Below are 22122 nucleotides of genomic sequence, written 5' to 3'. Positions count from 1 at the left end.
ATGCAAGCAGATGAACAAAGGATGAAAGGAGCAATTGACCATTAATGCTGCAATTATCGAGCAAGCCTACAAGAAGCACTGCAACCTGTACACGGCCTACATCGATTACTGCAAGGCCTTCGACTCCGTGCCCCATAGCTGGCTGATAGCGACATTAAAATTCTATAAATTTAACCCAACACTGATACACTTCCTAGAATAAACCATGGCGAAATGGAGGACCACCGTCATGGTCGAGAACACCACGACCAACCAACCAATACCCATCAGAAAAAGAATCTTTCAGGGTGATGCCCTAAGCCCGCTATGGTGCTCTCTAACACTCAATCCACTGTCTATCATGCTCAATAATGGCAAGTACGGATATATCCTAAAAGAAGGGAGGAAGAACCTGGACACCCTCTCTCATCTGATGTGTATGGATGACAAACTATGTCACAACCGAGAATCAACTACAACAGCTATTCGAATCACCGGAGAGTTTAACACTGATACCAGGATGCAATTTTGGCCTATATAAATGTAAGATCCATAGATTGTATCAAGAACATCCAGTTGGACAAAACTACTAGCTGAAGACCGGTGAAGAGATTGAAGCGATGACAGAAGAAGAGAGACCTACACATATCTGGGGATGATGCAGGCTCACCAGTTAGAATACGAGGAGACCAAGGCCCGCCTGAATGAGAAATATCTGAGACTTAGAAGCTTGCTAAAATCAAAGCTGAACAGCGGGAACATGGTCACAGCCATAAACACTTACACAGTCCCAGTACCAACGTACTCCTTCGAGATCATAGATTGGATCAACACCGAGCTGGAGGAGATTATAAGCTCACCCAGGATAATGATGACGAAGAGCCACCAACACTACCCAAAGTCGACCATCCAGAGACTGACCAGAGTCAGCAAAGGAGTGAGGGGACTGACTGACCTCATTAAAGCAGATAATTAAAAAACTGCGGGATTACTTCCAGGAAAATACAGCACCAATCTATAAAAGAAAGATGGATAAAAGGCACGCAACATTCAACCTTAACAAGGAGACCCTTGTTAAGGTTGAATGTATCAGGCAATCACACAGACAGAAGAAACAATGACAGAAAAGTCGGGCAGAGAAGGCACTCCATGGCAAACACTACAATGACTTCCATCGAGACTACACAGATAAGACGGTTACAGCTAATGCATGGCTCACGAAAGGGAAGCTCTTCCCTGAGACCGGAGGATTCATGCTCGTAATCCAAGACCAGTTAATTAACACGAGGAAATACTTCGCCAAGGACCCCGGAGTGACATATGAAACATTTCTACGGTGCCACTTGGTCCGAGAAACAATCCAGCACATCAGCGATGGATGCAATGTGATCACCCAAACGGAGTACTCTCAGAGATGACCAGGGGACAAGGATAATACATCAGAAGCTAGCGCAAAAATATCAGCTGATCAAAGAAAGTGTACCATATGAACGCCAGGCCGTACTACAGACTCCAATCCACAAACTGTACTGGGACCGTGCCATAATAACGAACAAGACCATCTCTCTCACAACAGACCAAACATAACATTCATTGACAAGAAAGGGCTACCTACCTGATCGATACAGCGATGTCCAACACTATCAACCTCCAAAAAGACACGAGAAAAAGACTGGGAGGTACACAGACTGTACCTCCCAGATTTATTATTATATATTTTTTCTCCTACCCAAGTTGAGCAACTGTGGGTACGCGATTTCCTGGCACCCACTAGTATAGCACTACATCCAGTGGATGTCGTTTTCGCCCTTCCTAAGACAAAGATTGGGGCCCACCTCCTGGTGGTTAGGAACATATTAGGAGGTGGGCCCTTAGTTGTGGCCCACCTCCCCGTGGTGAAGACTTACATTGGACAGCCTTTCCACGAGATCGCCTTCCCTGTGATCGTACAAGTACCCGTTACGGGGCGGAAAAAAACTCTTAAAGGAGAAAAGGTTTAATAATAATACAAAACAAATCTTAACTGCTTCGGAAGGATACACAGATTAGTCGTGCATAAATCACATAACGAAATCACTGTAAATTTCCACATCGAAAATAATTAGTGAATTTCCCTAAATTATAAAAAGGAGACATCTTATTAAGAAATTTCTATTTAAAATATAATACATGTTAAAGGAGGGAAAAAGAAATAAATAAGGAGAAAATAAAAATACATCTGAGTATCATTCTTCCACCAAAGCAGTGAGAGATCGGATTACTTCTCATTAAGAGAATACTTTTTCTACAACAGAGATTTAATCCGAGACATTTTAATAATGCAAAAGTTTAATTAATGCCTTGTATTAAAGAAATATGGAGCAAGGCATTAAACTTCGAGTGGGCGATCAAATGAACATGATCCTCTGTTTCTACAGTAATATCGGAAGTTCCAGGAATATTTCTCATCTTCTAATAAATTAAAATTACGTTATACAAAAGATGATATTTAATTTCAATAGCGGAAATTTCCTTTTAGAAACATTATTCCAAATTTCGTTACCAAAGATTAATTTCAACAACCTCAAAGAAGAAAATAACACAGAATATATCCAGCAATTAGAATTTTAATGACAAAGAATGAAGCTTTCAGGGCAAATGTGGAGAGGAAGGAAACCTCTTCCTCAGCTGTTATTTGGTTTTTAGGAGCATTAGCAACTAAGGCCATATTGCTCTGCGATGGTCATTCCCTGACCTTTCCGCATTCTCCGTGTTTGGTGGTGACGGGCTCGAATCCCGGTCTAATCAAGAAGCATGTGCTATGCACTGCTGCTCCTTCCCACCTGGCTACGGAGGCGCCATACTCTTCCTCAGCAAACGTACAGATTATAACAGATTATAGTAGTAGTAGTAGTGGCATGTGATTCAAGAAAGCAAGTGTATGAGCTTATGCAGCATCGGCCAAAAAAAAAAAAAAAAAAAAAAAAAAAAATCACACCATTCCCCCCAAATGCCTGTCCAGTTCCACCTTAAATTTATTTAACCTATAAACTTCCACAACGACAGATGGAAGTTTCTTCCAGCAGTTAACCACCCGCTGGCTAAACACAAATTTCCGCACATCTATTCTACATCTGTCTTTTCTTAATTTGAATTTATGCCCCCCTTAAGTTCGTAATCTGAACAAGTGGAAGGATCCCATCAGAATTCAGCGTGCTCAACCCATTCAAGGCCTTATACACCTCAATCAGATCACCGCGCCGGTGCATAGTCTCCAGCCACTACAATTTTCAGAATTTAAGCCTCTCTTGGTAAGAGGATCCCTTCATTCCCCTCACCAATCTTGTTGCCCTTCTCTGTACACGCTCAAGTAAATCTACATCCTTCCTAAAATGAGGCCTCCAGACCTGTACGCAGTACTCAAGGCGTAGCTTGACCATTGCCCCATGACCTGCTCTTGCAGCCTGTCTGCACTGTCAGAAAATTTCATATCTGACTGTACAATTACTCCCAGGTCTTTTTCATTTTCTACCACCTTAAGTGTAGTACCACACAGTTGGTACGTTTCTCTGGGGTTACTTCTACCCATATGCAGTGTTTTGCATTTGGAAAGGTTAAACTTCAGTTGCCACTTCTTAGCCCATCTGCCCAAATTATCTAGATCCTGTAGCAGTAGCACGCTGCCATTACTGTCATTAACAACCCTGCCAACCTTTGTATCATCTGCAAACTTCGACACTAAGCCTGATACACCTTCATCAATATCATTGATAAATATACAAAACAACAGTGGACCCAACACCGAACCCTGTGGGACTCCACTAATAACATTAGTCCACGAAGAGCAGCACCCATTAATTATCACCCTCTGTCTTCTCCCACTCAACCATCCTTTTATCCATTTTAGCAACTTACTCTTAATACCATTCTGCTCCAATTTGTACAATAGTCTTCCATGCGCAACAGTGTCAAAAGCTTTCCTGAAATCCAAATATATGATATCAAAATTATTTTTTTGCATCCAATTCCTTTGTGACCACATCATAATATCCTATCAAATTGGTCAGACAAGACTTCCCCTTATCAAATACATGCCATGTCTGAACTATTACCGCAGTCTTATCTAGATGATCCTATAGTGCTTCTTTAACCAGTGACTCCATTATTTTACCTGGAACAGAAGTTAAACTAACTGATCTGTAATTACTCGTGTCACCCTTCCATCCCACATTGTGAGAGCATCCTTGGACTCATCCCTGAGTCCAAGGATGCTCTCATAATTATGGCTAAGGGTTTGCTTAGTTGCATTGCCGCCTCCTTTAATATAACTGGATAGATCCCATCCACCCCAGGTGCCTTTATGTTTAACTTCAACAATTTCTCCTCCACTTTGCTCTCAGTTATCTGAGACCACTGTACTCACCTTTACGGAAGCAAAAACACTTTCCTTTACCCCTGATGGTAATTATATCTTTAAGTAAATCCCACATCAGTACACTGTCACCTAGTGGTTCCTTTATCTGCAAATTCTTAATACACAAATGATCACTGCTGATAACCAGATCAAGAGTATTACCCTCTCTGTTTGCCTCTCGAACATGCTGCTGCAGAAAACAATCATCCAATAAATCCAAAAACGTCTTACTAGTGTATGAGTGACCAACCCACAAGTTCCAGTTCTGATTTACTAGCCCACTATTTCTCTGTACTCATTCGATGACTCGAATGAGTTCATTGTACTCATTCGAGTCATTAGGCTTATAACACACTCCTACTCTTATTTTTGCTTTCGCAGTGCTTATGTCACACCAAACTGACTCAACACTGCACTGTTCATCTATATCAACTGGATGCACTTCTTTTGATTTTATGTTTTTCTTAATTAACAACATAACACCTCCTCCCTTCCTGTCGTGTCTATCCTTTCTGTACACATTGTACTCCCCAAATTCCATTCCAGTTCAGCATTCCTTATATCTGTGTGACACCACGTCTCTGCTATCCCAACAATATCCGCCTTTGATGTCTTGACCAACACTTCAAATTCATCACATTTATTTACTATACTTCTAGCATTGGTATACATGTACCTATCTTTATTATTAGTTACCCTAACATATCCCATATACTCACCTGTTTCACGATGACTGCCATCAGTCCCTGAAACCCCCAGCACCCCTCGCTCCAGGTCGCTACTTATTCTAATGAAGTTGTGCAAGAATCACCTTCACATCTGCCTGCGGCTACTTTTAACCTTTTATTTTGTGAATCCCCCCCCCCAAGCTCGCAGTTTTCCGACCCAACTAACACTGCCTCGATAGCATGAGAAAATATTCTTGCACCCTTTCTATTTAAGTGTATCCCATCCCTGTAGAAGCAGTCTCTCCTGTTAACAAGCACAGACCGCGCTGAAAAAAAGTCTACCCCTTGAGTCTTGCACATTCCCTCCAGGGCCGAATTGATTGACAAGTCTCTCATCATGTATTTCATCCTATCGTGTCTGGGCAGAATTGCAGACACTTTCAAATTTAACACTAATTCATGGCTTTTTTGCAATATTCACCAGTACTTGTTGAGTGAATCTGCCGATCTCCTACTCTTAATGTCATTGGTGCCATCGTGTACAACAATATCACCTTTTGTGCCCTTAAAAGATGATATATGCTTTACAACGTCATCAACTTTTGCCCCTGGCAGACATATCCTGATCCATCTATACTTTTTACACAATATATTCCCCGTCTCCCTGACAATAGAGTCACCAACAATAACTAGTTCCTTTGGGACCAGCACATTCTGCCTTGCAGATTGCCGCTGTGTTGCCTGATGCCCAGGAGTGAGCTATGGCGTTGAGTTGAGCAGCTGAGAGCTTGATTTCCATTCATATTAATTTCTTCGAGGGCATCTACCCTACACCTCAAGCTCTCATAGACGCCCAGTAGAACGCTGAGTTGATGCCTAATTTCTAGACACTCTCTGCACCTGGCACACACACACACACAAAGACATCCTGCTTGGCTAAATCATGTTCTGTTCCAGAGAGTTCGGCAAACATTTCACAAGTTGCACATTTTTTCAGGCTGTGATGCGTTGGAGAATTTCCCGCTTCAGTTCTCCCCTGAGTAACAGCACTCCTGCCACTTGTGCCCGTTGCTTTGCTGCTCTAGTCTGGGGCATGATATTTTAAATTAATAAGATAAATAAATTTAATTAATTAATTGTCAATACTACGCTATCTAATAGAATCCTAAATGCAGTGATGCGTATTACGCTATATAATTATATGTTAGCGCTGCCTAGTTACCACAATTAAAAATTTGAATTCCCCACCACTCTATACAAAAACAATGGCTGCAAGATTCGAACGAAATAACGGCTTTACATATATTAAGTAGTATTCTACAAAAACTCTTTATCTAAATTAAAAATAACCAGCGTAACAATAACTATAAGACTACGCATAAAGTACAATATAAAATAACAATTAGGTAAATAAAAAGGCAAACACATCGCTTTTTCGGAGCCTGTAATTCATAGCTGTAATTTTTAAAGAGAGTCAGCGCCCTCTTCAATGGACGTTATAGATAAAATTTCAATAGATAAAAGAGCTGTGCGTGCTCTGATGCGTACATGGCCGCGAGATGGACATTCATGTCCATGTACCAACAAAGAACACCAAGACTGGTGTTCTTTGTTGGTACATAGACTTGTGTGGGTTTGCTGCCAGCGTTTATCAAGCTTCAAGACTGTTGATTCCAAGATAGGGTGTAGCCTCGTGCCCTTGCAGCGATTCAAGGTTTTTCAATTGCACGATATGTTCAACGATTCCAGCCAAAGGCGGTGTCGGGATTGGTCGATCACTTCGTAATCGCGTTTAGGGTAAGGTCATGGTGGGTCGACCAGAAATATTCCGCGATTGTGGAGTGGTCAGTATCACCAAGGCGAATTAATCTGTCATGCTGTGCAAGGCGGTCGCTGGTTTATCGGTGGAAACCAGCGAGCATAAGCTCCTACCAGGTATTTGTACGCATTTTATGCAATATTCTCGGAGGATTTTCGAGATCTAGTCCGACATGCTCGGATATTAGGGAATATAGGTCGTAGGCATATTGGTCATGTGGGGGATGACGGCCTCGGGCGGATCGTAAGCCCTTGCGCTTGTAGCAAGCACTTATTCAATATGTGGGTTGGATAACCGCAACCACTATCCGGACAGGTCTGACAAGATCTCGAAAATACTCCGGTAATACCGCATAAAGTGCGTACACTTAATTATTTTGTAATAACTGAGAGAAAGTAGAGGAGAAATTGTTGAAGTTAAACATAAGAAAGGCACCTGGAGTGAATGGGATCTATTCAATTATATTAAAGGAGGCGGCAAAGCAACTAAGCAAACCCTTAGCCATAACTATGAGAGAATCCTTGGACTCAGGGGAGGTCCCCACGGACTGGAGATGTGAAAATGTATCACCAATTCACAAAGGGGGATAGAATGGTGACACCAGCAATTACAGACCAGTTAGTTTAACTTCTGTTCCAGGTAAAATAATGGAGTTACTGGTTAAAGATGCATTGCAGGATCATCTAGACAAGACTGAAGCAATAATTCAGACACAGCATGGGTTTGTTAAGGGAAAGTCTTGTCTGACCAATTTGATAGGATATTATGATGTGGTTACAAAGGAACTGGATGAAAAAATAATTTTGATATCATATATTTGGATTTCAGGAAAGCTTTTGACACTATTGCGCATGGAAGACTATTGTACAAATTGGAGCAAAATGGTATTAAGGGTACAATGGATAAAAGGATGGTTGAGTGGGAGAAGACAGAGGGTGGTAATTAATGGATGCTATTCTTCGTGGACTAATGTTATTAGTGGAGTCCCACAGGGTTCGATGTTGGGTCCACTGCTGTTTTGTATATTTATCAGTGATATTGATGAAGGTATATCAGGCTTAATGTCGAAGTTTGCAGATGATACAAAGGTTGGCAGGGTTCTTAATGACAGTAATGATAGGATACTGTAACAGGATCTAGATAATTTCGGCAGATGGGCTAAGAAGTGGCAACTGAAGTTTAACCTTGACAAATGCAAAGTACTGCATATGGGTAGAAGTAACCCACGAGAAACGTACCAACTGTGTGGTATTACACTTAAGGTGGTAGAAAATAAAAAAGACCTGGGAGTAATTGTGCAGTCAGATATGAAATTTTCTGAGCAATGCAGACAGGCTGCCAGGGCAGGTCATGGGGTTTTGTCAATGATAATAGGGATTTTGTCAATGATATATAGGAATTTTGCTAGCAGGGAAAATGTCAATGGTGAGGCCACGCCTTGAGTACGGCGTACAGGTCTGGAGGCCTCATTTTAGGAAGGATGTAGATTTGCTTGAGCGTGTACAGTGAAGGGCAACAAGATTGGTGAGGGGAATGAAGGGATCCTCTTACCAAGAGAGGCTTAAGTTCTGCAAATTGTAGTGGCTGGAGACTGCACCCGCGCGGTGATCTGATTGAGGTGTATAAGGCCTTGAATGGGTTGAGCACGCTGAATTTTGATGGGATCCTTCCACTTGTTCAGATTACGAACTTAAGGGGGCATAAATTCAAATTAAGAAAAGACAGATGAAGAATAGATGTGTGGAAATTTGCCTTTAGCCAGCGGGTGGTTATTTGCTGGAACAAACTTCCATCTGTCGTTGTGGAAGTTGATAGGTTAAATAAATTTAAGGAGAAACTGGACAGGCATTTGGAGGGAACGGCGTGTTTTTTTTTTTTTTTTTTTTTCTGGCTGATGCTGCATAAGCTCATACACTTGCTTTCTTGCATCACATGCCACTACTACTAATAATAATAATTACCTGGCAGGAGCTTACTCTCGCTGGTTTCTCGCTGGAAACCAGCGACCGCCTTGTAGAACATGACAGATTAATTCGTCTTGGTGATACTGACCACTCCACAATGGCGGAACATTTCTGGTCGACCCACCATGACCTTAACCCTAAACGCGGTTACGAAGTGATCGACCAATCCCGACACCGTCTTTGGCTGGAATCGTTGAACATATCGTGCAATTCAAAAACCTTGAATCTCTGCAAGGGCACGAGGCTACACCCTATATTCGAATCAACAGTCTTGAAGCTTGATAAATGCTGGCAGCAAACCCACACAAGTCCATGTACCAACAAAGAACACCAGTCTAGTAGATAAATGTCAATCTCGCGGCCATCTACGCATCAAGGCACGCACGGCTCTTATATCTATTGAAATTTTATCTATAACGTCCATAATCTGTTATAATCTGTGTACGTTTGCTGAGGAAGGGGTCCATTTGCCCTGAAAGCTTCATTCTTTGTTATTAAAATTCTAATTGCTGGATATATACTGTATTATTTTCTTCAATTCATGGAATCCAGTACCTGGCCATTTGCATTTATTCAACAACCTTGTTATCAAATTGTTAATTAACTTTAGTTCAGAATGATTAGTCTGTCCAGAAAACAAAAGCATAATTTAAAACAGTCTGAACATGAAAAATAATCAACCGCTACTTTTAACAGAGCCATTACTAATGCGACAATGAATTCATCAGCCACTCTACTGCCATCTGTGATCCAATATTAAAAGTTGGAAATTTAATATTAAAATCTAATATTAAATATTATTATGAATTATATATAAAATCTGATATTAATAGTTGGAAATCTTGAAATTAAATGCTGCTGTTTACTTCACGTTATTTACTCCACACTGTGGATGGTCGTGTACGGATTTGGCGTCAAAAACATGAGGCTCTTCGCCTATCATGCATGCTATCAAAAGTGCAGGCCGATGGAGGCAATTGTATGGTGTGGGGCATGTTTCACTGGCAAGAACTTGGACTCCTGGTGCATGTAGAACGACGTATAGTGACGATAGCGGAGACCGCTATCGTTGACGATAGTGGTCTCTGATATCGTCAACTGCTTGCTGACTGTGTATACCCCGTTCTGTTACACTTTTTTCCCCAACGGCGATAGTGTCTTCCAAGATGACAATGCGCCGAGCCATCGAGCACTTGATGTGCAGGAATGGTTTGAGGAACACAGTTCTGACTTCCAGAATATCGATTGGCCTCCGAAATTCCCCCGATATCAATCCCATAGAGCACTTGTGTTACACTATGGAAAGGCATATCAGGCGTCTGGATACACCAATCACCTCCATACCTGCATTGCTGACCGCATTACACACAGCTTGGTTGGCCATACCTCCCGAACGCTTTCGACATCTTGTTGAATCAATGTCACGTAGGATAGCTGCTGTACTGAGGGCAAAAGGAGGACCTACTAAGTGTTAGTTAGGTGGTCATAATTCAGTGATCGCTCAGTGTATATTCCGATCGTATTTGCCGGGAAACACTGACGTAAGGTACTGCATGTTTTGCAGAAAAGATTGTAGACAACGTGTTGAACTCTACCGGGTTCTTTCTAAGGTCCGAGGATTTTGAGAAACATCCCAGATGTCAGGATTCGCCTGATCTCATTCGCCAGATGTCAGGATTCAGGCGAATCCTGACATCTGGCGAATGAGAAACCATCTCACGATGGTTTCTCAAGGTTTCATTCCAAGGTTTGCATAGAGCACGCTCCTAGAGATGGTGAAAGGGTAGCGCATCTCCCTGTTTAGCCATCTCAGGAGCCAATATTCAACCCCCAGAAATCTCTTTAGTTGAGTAGAGGAGGCTACTGACCAGAGTACCGAAGCGTAGAGCGGTACGGGTGTTTAATTTCTTCGGACGTATTCCAAAAAGGAACTCTCGAGGCCTAAGACCAACCGCCAGATTGCTCAGAACGCCGCAAGCATTTTTAGCCTGGCCATCTTGACGTGGCCTTTGAAAGTAAGCTCGTAATCCCACTTCAACTCCAAATCCGTGTGGGAGTGAACCTTTTTATGGCCGCCCCATTCATTGGGAGCATAATTTCATTGATAGTCCTCCTTTTTGTGAAGGTCATTTGAGCTGCTTTCTGAGGATTCAGTTTAAGTCCTAGACGTCCTAGATAATCCTGGAGTTCAAACAGTACCGTCTGATTTTCATAGGTGACTGCCTCAGCTTTTGCTGGATCATCGGATGTGACCAGCATCTTAAAATCATCAGCGTATGAAATGAAGTTTGGGTGCTTCGCAAGAAAGGGCTCTCGTGTTGCGGCAAAAAATCATGATGAAAGGACTCCCCCTTTGTGGGATGCCGACAGAGGTCATGGTGGTCCTCTCCAATCTATGGTCATATTTAATAAATAATGGTCTTTTGATGAGGAGTTGATGGAAGATAGCAAGAAGATTACCTTCTATTCTGAATAATGCTTCAAAGTGTTAACGAGCGTTGTTGTGCTGAGTGTGTCAAAAGCTGCTTGTATGTCTAGGAATAAGATTAAGTTGTTTCTTAGAGTTAAGGGCTTTTTGGATTGCCCAGCTGGTCATTACTAGATTTCAAAGTGTAGACCTCTTATGAATAACATTATCAAGATGCTGTGGACGCCCATTGAAGCAGTATTTGACTAAGATGGACCGTATCGTTTTTTCAAACACTCTTTCTTAATAGTCCACAGGAAATAGAGATGGCTCTGTAGTCTCTAGGATCTTTTTGTTTATTAGTTCTTGGAACTGGTAAAGCATGGTAGACATTCCAAATTGTTGGTGTAATACCAGTCTCGAGGATACGGTTGAAGATATGATATAACAGGTCAATCACATAGAAACTGCACATTTTGAGAATAAAGAGGGGAAATCCGTCGGGACCAACTGTAGATTTATTGGAAAAGCTGTTTATTGCTTTCGTAATCATTTTCCTTGAGATCTTAACATGCGCAAGCTCGGTTCTGACCTTATCTGTGATGGCTGCTACAAGCAGGGGCGGATGTTTTTCCTGGTCAGGGTGGCAGGTTTATTGTGTCCACAATTTTATCGTTTCTTCATCCATTTCCACCTGATATGAGATAAGATCCTCGCTGATTGATGGGATGTGTCCTGGTGAGAGATATAGAAGGCAGATTTGGATCCTTTTTTCATTTTTGCTGAAGTTGCAGTGATTGCTTCATAGTTTGATGTTTTACTGCTATGGACATGTATCTGCCTGAAAGAGGTCTTGTAGAAGAATGGCAATACCACCTCCCCTCTTATCCTTCCTGGAGTCTGCAATACATTGATAATGAGTGAACAAGAGAGAGAGAGCAATCCAAGTTGTTTTCCGTCATCAACCCATGTTTCCGAGATGCAAATGAAATCAATGTCTTCCTTGAGAAGCAGGGCTTCATATTTTCTTATTGTAATATTGATTTGATTCTGTTTTCACCCATACTACACCTACAGAAAGTTTTTAAATGTAAATAATGTTACAAATTCCCTGTTGTACCGTCTAATGATCTACACAGATGCAGTTTAGAATTGGACAAATACATCAAAGTAAATTTTGGTATAGGAACCTGGATGTCCATATTACACAGCGTATTACAATTATTATATAATCCACTCTCAACTATTCGTCTTTCTATATCCAACTGGACTACATGAATGTGTGCTTATTCGCGATTTTGTAATGTTAAGAAATGTACTTCACGAATAGACCCACAGAAAACAAGCCAGTTGTGAATGGTTTCTTTGGATATAGAGTTACTTGTTTGGCCATTGATACGTTTAATGAACGCAGACATAACCAACGGTTGAATGAAGCGTGCTTGTCCATTTAATTCATGCCACCATGGTCATGTGATCACTCCTACTATTTATCTGCAATTTCTGGCACCTGCGTTCAAGTGTGAGTCTATACCCCAGACTTCACGTAACTTTCTTGAGAACTCTACCATGAAATACATCGCTGAAAAGCTAAACTAGACTACTTTTACTGATATTTTTGTATCTTGATTTTCAGGAGGGCCAGTCTGGGTCTCGAGAACACACTTATAAGGAATAACGCAGACCAACGTAACGCTTTAATGGCGATTTTATTGTATCTACTACCGTCCTTAGCTTGTCTGCAATTGGCCCTTTTCTATCCTACCGATGACAATGATCCAGTTTTGAAGAATTATGAATATCAACTAGGTCTGTCGAAGAGGCCAGTTGTCGCCCCTCTAAGCGAATCGCTTCTAACCAATCTGCTTTTGGCTAACTTCCCAAGAGGTAAGTCTCTCTCGAATATTTATTTATTTATTTATGGTTATATATATATTTCATACGACTGGTATCAAGTTAATGGTACACATCAAGCAAATAATTTTCATAAATAACCACAGTTTCTCTAAGAAAAAAACCAAGTAAATTTCTCTATAATAGCATTTTACTTCTGTGTATGATTTTAATATTACAATTTATTTAGAATTTTCTTGGTAAAATCAATTTTTAGAGTAATTAATCGATACTTTGAATTATTCATATAAAAGTTGTCTTGTTATTTCTCGTATGTGTTTTGATCACTCAGCAATTTGTGAAAACCGGGGGGGGGGATTCGAAAGCCACTTTGTTTCCATTCTGGGCCGGTACCCCCAAAAACCTGCTCTCAGGCTTCTAGATTCCATTCAAAAGAGGGCAGTTGGTTAATTAAGGACCTATCTCTTACAATGTCTCTCCACTCTCTCAATGTCTCTCATAGACGTTCCGTTTCAGCTGCATGCCTTTTCTATAGATACTTCCATGGACATTGTTCTTCTGAACTGGCTTCTATAATCCCCCCTCACCCCTCTCTTCCCCACCTCTCTTTTCCCAAACTTGTCCGAACTCGTGCCGCAACCAATCAGCATTCTTTTACTGTCCATCTTCAAACTCATAGAAGAAACATTTCTCCTTCCTCATTTATTCCTTCAACTTCCCTTTTCTGGAACAACCTCCCTTCACACGTATTTCCTGAAAATAACAAGCTACAGAAATTCAAGTCCAATGCCAATAAGCATCTCCTTAACCTTCAACCAACGCACGGTACGAAGTACTGTAGGTTCTAATACGTTTCGTGTTCAGGATTTTCATAAAAAACAAAGAATGACTTTGATTCCGGTGGACAACACGTCGCACACTATGACGAGCACTTAAATTCGAAATTCTTATTAGAACTTACATATGAAGCAATACGTAAGCAACTCTTCAATCTATTAAATCGTTGAAAGCTGCTAACGTTAGTGCAAACGAAGCTGTTGTTGAGATAATATTTGAACAGCTGTCTCAGTATCAAGGACCTGGTTTCAGCTGCCAGCAAGAAAAAAGTAGGCGTGACACCACTGCGGGAGGTAGGAGAATAAGGAAACTGGAACATCAAGCCGATATTTAATTGGCTTATAGATGAAGAAAGGTACATGAATCTCCCTTCTAGGATATAATGGAGTAAAACCAAATCTTTTACATAAAGAAAACCCCCAGGCACTAAAGGCATTAGAATCAATAATATCTAGTACTACGAGCGGGCTTGAGGGTGGAGAATATGATAGAAGATACCTGACATTATACTCAAATTCCTGTACACTGTAAAGTTGAGGGAATACTTGTGAAGGGAAGTTGTTCCAGACGGTTGAAGGAATAAATGAGGAAGAAGAAACGTTGTTTCTGTGTGTGTAAAGTGGAACAGTACAAGGATGTTTACTGGTTGCGGCACATGATCGCATTGGCTTGGAACAAAGAGGGAGAACTATAGAAGCCAAATCAGAACCGTGTCCACGGATCTACAGAAAAGGCAGGCAACAGAAACAGAACGTCCATAAGAAAGTGGAGAAACTTTGTAAGAGGTAAGTCATTGATTAACCTAACTGTCCTCTTTTGAATGGAGTCGAGAAGCTTGAGGGAGGCTATGGGCACACTGCCCCAAAAGTGGGAACAGTGTTCCATGGTAGGGCGGATTTGAATTTGTACAGAATGAACAGCTGTTTGGAAGAAAAGTAACGCCTAGAGAAAAGGTAAAAAAACAAACAGTTTTTAGATGCAGAGAAAGCATATTTGTGATGCGGCTATACCAAGAGAGATATTAGAAGTCAGAGCAATCCCTAACAGAGATGTGATCTTCTCTAGAAATCTGAGTGTCGTCGAAGATAGGTACAGGAGCAGGAGAATCATTTTTGTAAGATATAAGACAGGTTTGAGTTTTAGAAAGAACTGAAATTAACCAACGTTATCTTTGCCCCACTGTAGAATTACTGTAGACCAGCATTAAATCAGTTGGAAGGGGATATCCCAAAAGTTGAAGCTGATTGTGCACGGCAAGGTTTCTCTAACTGGAAGGTGGAATGAAATGTGCTATCATCAGCAAAACTATGGATAGGATTTCCGGTAAATGGAAGAATGTCATCGATAACCAAGAGGGAAAGAGTGGGAGAAAGAATTGAACCTTGGGAGACACTTGCATTAATGGAAAAGTCTACCTCACCGGCACTGCGCGGTCAGAGAGAAAACTGACAAGATTTTCAAGACAATGTATATTGTTGCCTACTGACCTTCTTTATATCTGAAAATCCTAAACAACTTAGCAGGTAAATGACCTCCCATTTATTTCAATCAAACACGTCCCAATTGGCTTTTATGTTCGATTTACGTTTGTCCTTATGTCCTGAGTTCATTCCAATCGTAACAAATTAGACATTTAACCTCATTTAAATCTGTAATTGGACTTCATCTGAAATGGTGATCTCTGAATTTCGGCTCTTGAATATGTGCCATATTTTGTCCAGCAATGTGGAACCGCACTATCTTAATCCGCCGTGTTCCGGCGGATTAGGGGAGTGCGATAGAACTATGCCTTTTTCGACAGAGCTGCCATTCAACTGTCCATAAATTTCATCTGAACAGCATATTGAATTGCGCAATCCTACCCAAAGTCATAGGACACCTCTTTAACTGCAGGAAATTGTGTATCACCACGAAATATTCAAGTGTTTGTCCCATAAAAGGTGATCAACAGTTAACCCAAACAAATCAGACCAATTTGCATTGACTCATATTTAAATGTTTCGTATTTTAATAAAGGAAATAATCAAATTTTAAGTTGTAAATATAATAAGTTAAACAGCTTAGTTTGTTTAATACACGAAGAGTTAAAACTTCTTCGTATTTCAATTCTGACCTAAGTTTTTAAGGATGTCAATATTATTTTAAAATATTCGAATACCTGTGTTTGAAATTTGTTGTTGTTTTTTTATTAATATTATAGGTCTTCGACAGCCATCGCAAAGGAAGAAAATTGATACTACATTCATTCGATTCGGACGTAGCTCTCAGGCGGAACAGCAATCGGACGACAGATACCAGGTACCAGTGGACACCTCCCAGTTCAACACTTTGCCTTCAGTACGTTCTCCAAGAAGCACTTCAGAATCGCTTTCCAGTAGCGACATTAATGAACACACAAAGCCAAAGAATTGGATCCAGCTGCTTCCAAATAAACTTTATACAAAGTGTAGATTCCAGTTGCACAGGGATTGCAAATTTTCCGAAGTCAATGATGTTATCCGTGCTCTGATGGGACATCGCTGCTTACGAAGTTACCAAAAAGTTAAGCGAGAAAACGTAAATGACACCTTTATACGTTTTGGAAAGCGGGATACATTTCGATGGCGTGTAAAAACAGCGAATGAGTCTCGTGAGAGATAGGAGACCATTTGCTGTGTGAGGTGATTATGCATGCTCTCCTACAGCTTGCGAAATCTGAACTCCCAGTGTCCTTGGAATTAAATTTCCTAACCCATATGAAAATCCCTTTTGTTTTGCGACTTACCCTTCCACCCTAAGTACAGAAGAGCTATTCCAATCTCTACTGGAACGCCTAAACAGGTCATATATATATATATATATATATTACGGTTACGTAATATTTATAACAAATTCTGCGTATTCAACTTACTGGTATAATAAAATATAATATCAAGACAAACTACTGTTATGTTGTTAATGGAACCTGATGAGTTTGTCCTGAAAGATCTGTTACTCAGAGTCCCTATAAGAACACACCATGATGATGAAGCTCATTACGGTTTACAAGGAAATTTCTCTTAGGCGCATGGTTCTGAAACAGACTATTTTCCGGTGAGATTAAAAGGTAAGGTATTCTCAGAATAAAAGACGAAATATGCGTTCTTTAAGAAGCATCTAGTCTTTTTTTAAAAATAAATTGGTCTACTTCCTTGGGATTAATATGAAATGCCTTCCATCGGTCGTTTTAACTACGACCAAAATGCTACTGTAAATGAAATCTCGATTAAAGGAAAAAGTTTAGCAAGAGTTATCCTTTCTTTGTTGAATTTCTTTTATTCTTTTTTCCATTTAAATCAGTATGAATGCAGAAATAACACAACGGATATATCAAATCAATAAACAAATTTGCAGCTATCGTCAATCCACTGCAGGACAGAGGCCTCGTCAGCAAGTCATGTTGAGGGAATGGACCATAATCTTCCAAGCCATTGCTCTAAACAACCAAACACAACTTGTTGTAATATTTTAAAATAGCTATGTATTGATAGAATTCCAATACCCTTATATAAAATCTACTTGATGGAAATCTGATCTAATTTTAGACTCATACAACAGTCTGGATAACTAATAATTAAACAATTCTCTTTTCTCGATTGTAGGTCTTCCTAGTATAACATTCAGCTTTTGTGTAATGAGCAGACAACTTAAATAATATAACACGAAAAGACATAACACCACAAAGATATCGAATTAACATGGAGCTAGAGAGAGACTTTGTTCGGCATTTTAAAAATTCTTAAACCGAGAGTTACCAAAGTAGCCATACAGTATAGCCAAAGTTTGCGCATTGTTTTCCTGGTTGAAAAACACAAATTTCCAGGAGAGGGTAACCTTCGCCCAATACCGACTAACTGAACATGGAGTTAAAAATATATCCATGAATATTCCTCAAGTCTTGAAGAGATTCGAATCGTTTTCAATATGGAAGGTGAGCGACCATAACCACTGTGGAATCCGCTGGGATACTGAAAAGGGAGTATAAGTAAAACTATCATGGTTAACAGAGAACAAAGTTGAACGATTTCGTGGATTTCATCCAATTCAAGGAAACAGCAAAAACAGTCCTCAAACCTTAAAACAATAATAATGGCAGCTTCCTTGGATTCAGACGAAGATACGTTTGCACAACTCCTATATACTGGAGATGGGCAAACATATCTTCCATTTACAAAGTTTACTCTGGGTGAAACATACAAACCTGAAAGTTTGACTGTGAAAAGGAAAATTATGCTGTCCATAATTAAAATAGAAGCATCTGGACAAGAATGGAACTATAAGGGATTAGCCTTCATGGCCTTAGTAAGGTAATATATAACTAATCTAAGAGGCAATGTGTAATTAATCTAATTATCCAATATTGTCGCAAAAAGAAGTGAATAAAAACTCCACTCTCTTTGTGTAAAGCTAAGCACGTTCAGGATCTCTAGTTAGGTAGAAAATTTCGAAGAATATTTTGAATATACAACCACCAGGGTAAGTCCAACGTTTTTCGAATATTTACTATCGATATCAGAGATTCAATTTAGCTCAATGCCTGACAAGAATTTTTAAAAGTAATCTAAGATGGTAGGATCCTTAACCATGTTCCCAAAGTACAGTCCCAGTTTTACCGTAAGCCCGAATTATCATGAATATGTCCGACTTTTGCACCTGACCGATGGAGTTCGGACTAGATTTGAAATTCTTTCCGTGGTTTAAGTATTATGGCTGGAACTGGTTCTGATATGCATCGCCTTTAGCCAACTATTGTAGTGGCGTAAACTGTGTGGCCACATTATTAGTTGCACCTATCTAAGAGCGAGTTGACTATTTTAACTTTAGCAGAATCTCCTCATTGCTGAATACAAACTCCCAAGATTAAGCTCACGATTATTTTATTAAAGTGATCCACACGGTGGAACACTATCCCGGTAGCTGGATATGATGATTTGAAGACTTGGACTATGTTGAGCTCAAGGCATGGGGAGAGGCAGTAAGGAGAGAGAATTTTTATTACAACATTAAGATAAAATAGAATTATATACAGTTTAGGTGTTCCAACCCAATCCATCATGACTACAGGCTAAGGGTTTTCATATCAAGCCATGCTATGCAATGGTCCAGAATAAGTACCAGCATTTTACATACCATCATGAGTGGTTTGTATTTACATTTAAAACAAAGGCCTGAGTAGAAAAAAAAATAAAAGAAACCTATTTTCTTAAAAATGTTGTAAGAAAACGTATACTATATTAAAGACACATACTATGCATTTTAAAAGTAATCTAAGATGGTAGCTTAGAATACTGGACGGCATTTGAAAGTAGAAGGAACTGTCAGTGAAGAATAGATTAGTATGAATGGGGCTCAATTTTGGGACAGACCTTAAAGTTGGCAGAGGAACTCTCCAGAGGCAGTTATCCCTAACGAAAGGTGCAAAGGTGTATGTGTGTGTGTGTGTGTGTTAAGGGCAACTAAGACTATGAAGCGTCAAAATATTACGTCCGTACTTTAAAGTGTTCTGTGATTGGTTGTTGTAGAGTTTTAGGTGCATCAGCAACTAAGGTCATATTACACAGTACATAATGTTTGTAAATTACGCGTGTTCCGCGGCCGATTAGCTGTTTGATGGACGAAAATCGGGTTTCTGAGAGAAAAACCTATTCTACCCTCGCCTAAGACCGACTAACTAGGCCACGTTGAGAAAATGGCCCATAAAAATTCCTCGCATCAACTAAATTCGAACACAGGCTTTTGCCACCCGATATGGGGAGAAACGGTGACTATATCAGCTGTGCAATCACCCTGAAGAGAGGTGCAAAGATCAATCCCCACAACCATTTTCACTATCATGATTGCCTTTGAAAGTCAACAAGGTCAGAAAAGCGTAGAAGCCCTACTGATTTGCTAGAACTACTGTTCTGTTTTTGGGGCCCTCGTGGGTAGCATAGTTGGTAAGATCGCCGACCTCCCCACACCGTGTGGAAAAGATCTGAATTTGAGTCCCGTCGATGGATGGAAGGAATTTTTATGGATTTTTTCACAACGTTAGCCGGGCTCAGACGAAGGTAGCGTGGTTCTGTTCCCGGAAACAAAATGGACATCAGAACACACTCAATTCACAGAGCAATATGGTCTTAATCGCTAATGCTTCTAAAACCCTATAACATCTGTTTTTGAGGTGGCAGATTGGATTTCAAAATAGCGCACTTCACTAGCCAAATAATCAGATGGCAAACAATAATGGACAAGCAATAGTTCTGATGTAGTTCTCGGTGATTTCAGGATATTTTTAATACGTAAGAGATTTTTTTTTTTAAATTTTTTGGAGGACAACAGTGCAGACAACAAAAAATTAGCCCGTGAAATAAGTTCATTCTGGCTAAACGCTAAAACCACAGGTTTGGTGTATAGCTAAATGTTGGTGCAATCATTGCAGGACAGGATCGGTCTTCAAGGAAAACAACATCAGCTTGATCTTCTCAGATCAAGCTGAAGTTAATAATTAGGCCAAATTACCGAAGAAGAGATTGAATTTCCAATACGCTGTTATTGAAATAGTTTGTGGCGATGATGGCGATGGAATTGGGACCAATAGAGAGTTTAAATCTTAAGTCATTCTTCTAGAAAAGATTTATTGGTTATTACAGTCTAGTGGTGTCATTATAGTAGTGAATAAGAATCCTGAACCGACGGAGACTTTGGGAACCTCAGCTGTCGCTACTCTTTTACAGACTCTTCCTTTTTGTCAAGCAGTAGCATTACCTGTCTGAGGCGTGGAAGCACTTTATCTAAGGAGGGCCTCTTTTACAAATAAGTTATCGCTTGATTGCATTCAGACGCTGCTCATTTGGCATTTCCGGTGGAGAGGAAGTTGTAGTCATTGATAGTTGTGAGAGCGCAAAATGAATTTGGGACGGCTTGTCTGCAAGTAACACGGTGACAACTCGTAACAGCATTTTGTCAAATAACTTCAATAGAGTTGGGGCCTTTGACATGGGGCAGTAATGCTTAAGAGATCGGCTGAGGACCGATCTGCCTCGGAAGCTATTTCGTTTAATGGCAAACGATTGCGTCTTTATAACGCCACTGAGGATTAGTCATGAGTGTTGTATAATTAATGGACTTAAACAATAAATCATGAACTGGAAGCATTATCAGCAGCAACTGTGGAGGCAAGCAGCAAATTGAAAAAACATTATGCACTTAATAAAACTTATATATACTTAATGGTAGCTCAGAACTATTTGTAATGAATCTGCACACTTGACTGTATCTAAATTGCTGCTCAGTTCATTTTATCTCCGGCTCAGTCCAGAATTTAGACTATCAAAAAAAAAGTCTATGTTCATAAAAGCTCTTATTTAAATCACACATTCAGAAGTTTTGGCGCACTATGGCCACAGATACCGATGCGCCTAAGAAATCCCCAAATAAACAAACAAACACCAGAAGTTAAGTGCAATTCAACAATGGAGGTTGGAACTGAAACTAAATCTAATCCATTGCATGAGGGGAAAACACCATAACGAAATATGTTAATTCTCCCATTTTAAATCACTTGTTATATCGTTCTCATATTTGGGCGACTGAAACAAATAGGAATCTTAATGACATCCAATTAGAACAAAACAAAATTAATGGGCTTAATGGTAAATCTGCAATTGAGTATACGAGAACGCAAATTTATAATGACAAATTATGATAGATCTGGATTTGAGTACACGAGAAGGCAAATTGTCATGGCTCTTGCGATGGCAACCTTTGTTACTCGAAAACTCCATTGCAATGGGACAACTACATAGCAACTCTCCCTCACGTGATTCGAGAGAAAAACAAATCCCTTTAAGCAACGGAATGAATTTTTGAAAGAAGCTGTGGGGGGGGGGGATTTAGAAAATGTTATTTTATATATTTGGTTATTTCCCCTTTTAACAAACTCCCCTTTATAATAACTCCCCACTTGCGCAATCTGACTATTTTACTTCAGAAAATTCCAAGTTCTAGGGGAAAATCTCCTTGATGAGTTTAATTCCCTTTGGATAGGCTTTTTCTCAGAATAACAAAGAGACACACAAATGTTGTATAATAAAAATACAGTTTATTGGACACTTTTACATAGATACATCAAACAAAAGAAATTTATTAAACTCATGACCAAATAGATTTAATTTCATCTTCTTATAACAGAATGTAAATGA

At 39.9% G+C, this 22122-nt stretch overlaps 1 protein-coding gene across 1 annotated transcript in view; it reads left to right on the top strand.

Moving 5' to 3' along the window:
* LOC150075018 (uncharacterized) overlaps positions 1-16738 on the top strand; it is a 30020-nt gene extending 13282 nt beyond the window's left edge. The window contains exons 2-3 of the mRNA XM_090388894.1: positions 12867-13117; positions 16122-16738. Coding sequence (XP_090245020.1) covers positions 12931-13117; positions 16122-16561 — 627 coding nt within the window. The 5' untranslated portion in view covers positions 12867-12930 and the 3' untranslated portion in view covers positions 16562-16738. The remainder of the gene's footprint in view (positions 1-12866; positions 13118-16121) is intronic.
* The last annotated feature ends 5384 nt before the right edge of the window (positions 16739-22122 follow it).

Source organism: Mastigoproctus giganteus, chromosome 14, assembly GCF_048544385.1.
Source record: "Mastigoproctus giganteus isolate SK-2022 chromosome 14, ASM4854438v1, whole genome shotgun sequence".
In the NCBI taxonomy this organism is placed as follows: Eukaryota; Metazoa; Arthropoda; class Arachnida; order Uropygi; family Thelyphonidae; genus Mastigoproctus; species Mastigoproctus giganteus.
The sequence above is the reverse complement of the archived record's forward strand: the minus strand, read 5'-3'. Positions and strand labels throughout refer to the sequence as shown.